The 8,020-nt window shown below is 46.1% G+C and overlaps 1 protein-coding gene across 1 annotated transcript; it reads right to left on the bottom strand.

Moving 5' to 3' along the window:
* Positions 1-711: 711 nt before the first annotated feature.
* On the bottom strand, positions 712-3,704 carry LOC123119094 (uncharacterized). Its single transcript, XM_044538768.1, has 4 exons — positions 3,438-3,704; positions 2,278-2,324; positions 2,017-2,161; positions 712-1,279 (listed from the first exon to the last, which is right to left on the bottom strand). Exons 2-4 carry the CDS (start codon positions 2,313-2,315, stop codon positions 1,013-1,015), a joined length of 450 nt encoding a protein of 149 aa, XP_044394703.1. The 5' UTR covers positions 2,316-2,324; positions 3,438-3,704; the 3' UTR covers positions 712-1,012.
* Between the last annotated feature and the right edge of the window lie 4,316 nt (positions 3,705-8,020).

The following is an 8,020-nucleotide window of genomic DNA, read 5'->3' on the forward strand; positions in this document are numbered from 1 at the left end:
GGGAGCCGGGGCGCCCGGCGGGCGCGGCGGCCGGGGACGGGCGGACGGGAGCGATTCATGAAGGTTCCGATGGCAGTTGGATTCCCGCCAACGGTCTTTCGCGTATACAGGGCACCCTCGAGTTGTCTCCAAAATCCTTATTTTCAAGGGTTTAGCTGGGATGTTTTCCGCGCCCCTTAAAAAAATTTACGGGCCGGAGTCGTTTACAGGTTCTATTCCGGTCGCTTTTTCCGCCTAAAACTATAAACTGGCGGTTATTTTACAGTTTCGTGCGTTTTAAGGGGTCTGCTAGAGATGCTCTAAACTATCTCTGATCCCCTAACCACTTCCCATTGTCAATCCCAACGCAGTGTAACTGAATGAAAAGGATTGACGTGGAAGAAAAATAATGTTGGCGTCGTCGTGCCGTGCTTGGTCCAAATCTCATTTGTCAACCGTGCGACACTTGCCCTTAAAAGTTTGATGTAATTTTTATTATGTTTAGGGTGGTTTGTGTTTCCGGTGAACTTTATAATTTTTATTACGTTTGGGGTGGTTTGTGTTTCTTGTGAACATTAATACTCGCTGTTGTGTTAAAAATGGTCTTACATTGTGGGACGGAGGAAGTAGTAGATATATCCGATCATTTTAAAAAAAGAGAATAAAATAAAAAGCTGACGCACACTGAGTAGAACACTAGGCAGATGCAAGCATTATGAGCTCAGCAGACAGTTTAAAGAAAAAAGTACAAATTAAATTATTAAACCAGCGTCTCAATATATATGATTAATCCATGATTAATTGTTTAATCATGGAAAACAACTTATTTAATCCCAAAGAAAGACAGAGGAAAGGAATACAAGCCTGGATGCAACCGGATTTACTTAATCTCCACCGAGAAAAAAGGGATTGCACTGCACTTGGATGCATCTAACTTTATCCCAGGAAAATGTTTCTTCTACTTTTATCAATGCAAAATACTTAATCAAGCCGATGCCTTCCCCCATTTCTTTCATGGGAATAAAACTAATCTTCATTCGACGTCGAACCCCTTCTCCTGGAGCTCCTGCACCACCTCGTTGCGCATACGGAACCACAGCTTCCGCGCCTCCTGGTCGAACTTCTTCGACTGCAGCTGCTTCTGCATGTTGTCCGAGTCCATGTTCGCGTCAGCGAACCCCTTGGGCCCGATCGTGGTGCCCAGGGCGCCCCCGCTTTTTATGAACTCCTCCACCGCCTCCTCGTCACCTGGGTACGGGAACTCCCTGCGCTCATACAGATGCGCCATCTCCTTCTCTTCCTGGCAAATGATTTCGACAGAGCTTTGAGCAACAGTACGTAAATTGAACACTCAGGTTGAAGGAAGATTAGCATTGGCGAAAAAGAGCGCTCCGTGCGGTTTTGAACAATCTTGCAGAATAGAGATTCACCTCCTCTGAGTGATCACTATGGATAATCATATGGCGCCAAGCATGCCACATTTGGTGTCGCATAATATAACCCGATAGAACTTAAGCTCCTTTTCATATTAGTCTCAATTTTTCAGACATTTAAGGAGTGCTTATTAGTTGATGATATTGGACGACCGAAAATGTGAACTATTTCAGTAAAGCCTAACGAGGCATATGAAATATTTGTGGACAAAATATAATCCCCATATAAAGGTTGTCTGAATTGCATCTCATAAGCATAATACAAGCGTCTAATATGCTGCTGCCTATGCTTTAATTAGTAACCGGTTATGGCAGTTCACGGATGCAAATCAGTTTTAGTCTATGTATACTGCTGAAATTATGCGAGCGTCGCATACAACAAAATTATAGAATGGACACTGCTGGATCAATTAATGCCTCAAGTCACAGTATGCACTATATGGACAGTATCTATTGGCAGCTCTGAACCATAGTTCCAGAAACAGAACATACAGCAGGATGAACTTATTTGTACTGAACACATATCTTACAGCAAAACAAAAGGCCTCAGCAATTCATGTCTGCCCCATCCAAGAAATAAATTAAAGGTCACCAACGGCCATACCTTGGGCCGTGGCTTGAGCGTCCACCAGCCAAGCGGCGATGTCTCATTCCAGAACCACGCAGCGCCAAAAAGCGCGTATGTGCATAGCATGCCCTTGCCCATCTGCTTAAAGAAGTAGGCGTCCCCCTTCTCAAAACCCAGCCTCCTGAACCCCACAAATCAACAAGAACAGAGACATCATCAAGAATCAATCGGTTCACAAGCCAAAGAGAACTGTAGAGAGGGCGAGCCAGCTATGGGAAGCTCGTCGTGCTCACTTACTTGAGAAGCCGACGGGCCTGGGGGAAGCTGCGCAGCATCGTGCTCACCTGCAGGAAAGGAGGAAAGTGAAGGGGGTTTCGATGCAGCATTTTTTACGAATGGGTAGGTGCCTACCAGTGAAATTATTCGAAACATAAGAGGGAATAATATGCCGTAGGAACGTGTATGATACCAGAAGACTCCAAAGGTTGATGCCTGAACTGAGCATAGTACAAAAAAAGGGAAAAGATCGACAGAAATTACAAAGTATTAATTCTCCTATGAATTGCAGAACTGGTTACGGCGTTGGACATATATATGATTAGGCCTGAACATTCGGTCAATTCTGTCAGTTCGTTTAGGTAAATAAGTTAAGTTTCGGTAGACATAAACTGTTTCAGTATGTACCAAACTAACCAGAGTTGGCAGGAACTCGAAAACTGAGGCAACAATATTTCTGTTTGTATATTTGATGGCTAAAATTCGTCATACCGATTATACTCTCTAAATATGGATTATCGGTCCTTGAGAAATACGTCCTGTGTGATGAGCAGGTTTCTGCCAAGATTCAATAACTCTTACGACACGATAGAGTACCATGGAGCAGAGCTCCCCGGTTCAAACACCACAGAAACGAAACCAAGCGACTTGCGACGGCATGCTGAGTACAGAAGTAGAGAGCTGTGCCTAAGAGCAGAGCAAAGCAAAGCATGCCGCCTGGCGCCACATCACAGGGCACGACTTCGCGGAGAAGGCATCGGAGGGCACTCGCCTCAGCATGAGCGCCACGCCTATTATGCGTACAACAGCACAATCGGTTTTCAGTTTCGCTTCTCGGTGACCTATGCGGCATAACAGCAAGCAGGACGCGTGCATGCATGACACACACACACGCAGGGCTAGACAAAAAAATTGTTTCTCTGTGGTTGCTCAAGACTAGACTGCGCATTCATGTAATTCATAACAGCAACAGAATTTCGTGGTTTCTTTTAGATTAACACGAGATTTTATGGTTGCTGAAAGATTAGCCGCGGGTCGAGAAATGCCCCCAAAAAACTCCATGCCATCCCCAGGAGGGAGGCCAAATTAGCAAGCGCATCGATATCAATCGGGATGTGCTTGAGCGCATCGATAGCAGTCAGCGATACACCGGCCAGGGGTGGTGGCGGTCGATTCATTACCTGTAGCTTTGCTGGGCGGGGCAGGGAGTGGGGAGCGCCGGCGGCCGTTGGGCGTCGGGGAGGCGGGGGCGGGCGGGGGGCGGACTTCAGAGGAGGGGGAGGAGGCCAGGTGCCTGATGGCGGGGCCAAGCTGGAGGCGAGGCGGTGATGGAGTGACGGCAGGCCGGTGAGCGCGCCGCCGCCGGCGAGGCCGGGCTCCTGAGGGGAGAGCCGGTCGGGGGCTCGCGAGGGGTAGAGCTGGGCTGCTGGGCCGCCCGCAGAACAGAAAACAAAAGTAGGAAGGCTGGGCTGTGTTGGTTTATTATCTGAACCGAGTAAACCGGGTCATGTGTTGATACATTTCTATGTCTAAAAAAAAAACGTGTTGATACATTTCTCTTCCTTTTGGCTTAAGATCAAGTGCAGTATCTGTTCATCTAGTAAATCCGACGTACTATGCACGTATGTTGAGCGCTTGCGTCTGTACTGTGTTAAAAAATGTAAATCTGACCTACTTACACTTAAAAAAAAAGTAAATTTGACGTATAGTATGTTTTATTTTGGATTTCCATACCGGGCATGAAAAAAAATATGTATGAACCGGTTAGCTATGTTCGGTTTCTCGATTCCGTATCATTAAGACACACACTCTTATAGATGACATGCCTAGACCTTGCTTGAATTGGTGTAAATTTTGCGTGCTCAAACCGGGCGATCCAAGCGGGGAAGGTTTCACCAATCTCCATTGACAGAACGACGATTACCCACGCGGCGTGTTCGATGAGGTATGATGGACAAGATTTTAATAGTAAGGAAAGGATCATTTTCACAAATTGTTTATGTCCCATTACCAAAAATCCAACTCGGATCCCAAGCTCATACGCTCGCCCTATGAACAGCAAATTCAAATAAAATGCCAGGAAAATTCATTAAAAATCTGAATTTTATACATCAAAGATGAAATACTCTTCTAGGCACTTGCAAAATTTGGATTTTTCATAACACGGCATTAAAAAAAAGTATGAAACGGTTAACTATGCTCGGTTTCTCGGTTTCGTATCATTAAGATGCATACTCTTATAGATGATAGGGCCTGCCAAGGCCTACTTGAATTGGTGCAAATTTTGCGGTCTCAAACTTGACAATCCAAGCGGGGTAGAGGGATAGGAAGGTTTCACCAATCCCCATCGACAAAATTGACAATTACCTATGTTGCATGTTCCGTGCAACACCATGGACAAGATTTAAGTACAAAAAAGGTCCATTTTCAAAAATTGTTTAGGTCCCATTACCGAAAATCCAACTCTGACCCCGAGCTCATATATATGCTCCCACTATGAACAGTAAATTCAAATAAAATGTCAAGGTAGTTAAAAAAGACCGATGTTTTTAAACATTAAAGATGAAGAACTCTTATAGGTAAGGATGGCAATGGGTCGTAGGTTATGGTGCGGGTACAATCCCCATGTTTCTCTTGAGTATAAAATCTTACCCATACCATACCCATCTGGCACAAATCCATGTTCGTGCCCATATCCAACGAAGTATCCATACCCGATGTGGGTACACCCATCTAGTATGTCAACACATCATTGAAGATTCGTTGTGTAGTTGTTAGGTACATTGGCACCACCGACATGACACTAGGGATGGAGAAACGGTGATTATTATGGGCGCAGGGTATTCCTGGGCGGGTGTGAGTAGAGGATGGAGGTGGACGACGGTATCGATGTCTAGCGCTTCACAACTTATTTGAGCAAGGTTCATATTGGAAAATGTTACCGAGCACTTGTGGTTGAAGTCCGTCACGTTGAAGCAACCAAGTGGCTTGTGTTAATCTTTACACGGTCGGCACCATACCGCACTCGTCACCACATAAGGCCCAAGCCCCTGCAAAAATAACACACAGCAAAAACATCAATTCGTATACCCAACCGGCAAAAAGCAATAAATGAAAACATGGTTGATACAGAGAATTATTGGTTGTGGAGTTTCAGAGGTAAATAGTTAAAATTAGAAAGCGAATAATCGGTTAGAAAATACCCAGGCGATCTCAAACGTTGAAAATAAACAATATGGAGGTATTTTTGCCCTTGTACGAGCGCACGTACGTACGACCGGGTGCGGTCATACGGTACGCCGTCGCGTGCTCTGGTAGTCAATGCCGATTGTCACCCCTCGATACAAGCGGAAGCGCTCGTACAACACACTGTCTTGCGCTCTGGAGATCCTGTTAGTCGGGGTTGACATCGCATACGAGCGCGATCGCTCGTACGGTATGCCGTCTTGTGCTATATGAAGATGCTTCTGCGTGGCCAGCACGAGCCCTCGTATGGCAGGCCGTCTTACGCTCTGGAGCCTCTGTTGCTTGCGGCCACAAGCTCATACAAGCGCGCGTACGACCGTGGCAGTCATACAGTACACCATCCTTTCTTCTGGAACTGCAGAACTTCACGAAATTTTTTGTGCTCCCTCCTCATGTTAGACATGTAGCATATTTGCAATAAAAATAAGAGGAGGTATGCAGCAAAATAAACGCTACCATTACACTAATTTTTTTTACCAGTGAAAATTATTCTGAAACCAACTTTAATAGCAACTACTCAAAATAAAATAAAAGTGTCCAACATGGATGCAACTAGACTCAAAGACACAAAACAAAGAAAGACACATACTAACTTTCGGGTTACCTCCCAGGCAGTGCTTTCTTTGTAGCCATATACCTAGGCCTGGGACTGACGGCAGGGTCCCACGCGGAAACAGCCGGAAACCCGGCGGTCCAAAGTTCGTCTCCTCTGTCGGACCGCTCGCGCCGCGTGGCGCCGCTCCGGCGGGCTGCGTACTGCCTAGCCCGGCTATTTAAGTCGACTGGTGGCACTGAAACGCTACCATCCATCCACATTTGCCTCCGGTTGTCAGCTGTCGCCGCCACTTCCCACACCACCCGTCCGCCTAGTAGCCATGCCCCCACGTCGCCGGGTGAGTGAGCCATTTCTAAGGCCGGAGCGCTGGCTCGAGCTCTTTGAGCAGATATGGGCTAGGCCCGAAGCCCAGATCGCCGTGGGGCTACCTCCGGATGCAGTCGATCCGAAGGAGGAGTTGGAGGAGGAGGAGGAGGTTGAGGATGAGGAGGATGTGGGGGACGCTAGCGACGCGGATCTGCAGGCGGAGCAGCAGGCCATCATCAATTCCCTCTGGCCGGAGTCGGCAGCAGAGGCCAGACGCCGTCGTCGGCAGGAGATGGAGGCGCAAGAGGCCGCAGAGGAGGCAGAGATGTTCGCCTACATGGATGAGGGAGCAGGAGGAGGATGAGCCGGAGCCCTCCTACCTGCCGGTCCAGCCAGCGCCCGGCACCGCCGTCGTGGACATCTCTGACGACGAAGACTAGTTAGGGTAGTACATAGTATGTAGTACATAGATTTTTTTTTTTGCATGCTTTATATGGATTTAGGAGATGAAATATGAGAGAGACGGATACAGAGTGGCTAATCTAAGACGTGACCGGTCACTATGGGCGGACGCGCCCAGTCACGTCCGCGGACGTTTGAGAGGCCAAATTTGCAATGTTCGACTATAGATGCTCTAAGCTCCCTATTTCTAGGAAGCTCCCAACGGGTTGTGGGTTTATGTGGCCGTGTACAATTTTACCCCTTTGGTCTGCACCTCTCCGTTACTCGAGTTGGACTTTGGAGGTGTTCTGGATTGCCTGTCATTTTGTCATTGTGTTGCATATCTTTTTTTTTTTTTTGCGGGGACATTGTGCTGCATATCGGAGAGGGAGGACAATCTAGCACATTGTGGGCAGCATTAGTGGGGTGTCGTTTACACTTCCCTGTGTGGTTGTGCTCACATTTGAGAGTACCTTCACAAGGGAATGTATCCGGTGTACTGGATGTTATAGAATATTTAAAAAATCTGAAAAAAAATCTAGCACTTTAACGCAACATCAAGATTGTCATAAAATTTTGTATAAATTTTTGAAATATTTTTTGAGATACAAAAATGACAAATTTACATCAGTGTGATAATAGGCCAAATCTAAAGCTCAAGTTATGTAATGTACTATTTATTGTTGAATTTGTCACTTTGTTTTTTGAGTTATGTTTTGAATTTTAACTTTTTGTGACAACCTACATTGACGTTGTATGAGTGTGCTAATTTTTTTTCCAGAATTTTCGAACATTATAAAAACACAATGTGAGTTGGGTGCAACGGTAGCAACAAATAATTTCTCACCTTCACAATGGTATCCAAAATAGTTCTGTTGCCTTCTTGCCGCTGGTGGGTGTGGAGAGCACGGCATTGTCACAGATCCAAGAACCAGGTGCGACTAGGAGAAGAGGACACTACATGAAGACAAAGTCAAAGTAGAGCACTGACATTTGTATGTAGGGTGTTTTCGGCCAAATCAGTGACGTTTACTGGGCCGAAGCTGGTGGTAGTTGTCCGTACATGGAAGCATGAACTCACTTTTCGACAATGTATATGTTTTCTATGGATCTCGCACTGTAGCCACCCCGCCAAAACCACGAAAACAATGACATAAATGGGCCCGCAAGCAAATAGGCAACTAAATAGACAAACCCTATAGAGGAAATAGAGGC

The sequence above is a fragment of the Triticum aestivum genome, chromosome 5D, assembly GCF_018294505.1.
Source record: "Triticum aestivum cultivar Chinese Spring chromosome 5D, IWGSC CS RefSeq v2.1, whole genome shotgun sequence".
NCBI classification, from domain to species: domain Eukaryota; kingdom Viridiplantae; phylum Streptophyta; class Magnoliopsida; order Poales; family Poaceae; genus Triticum; species Triticum aestivum.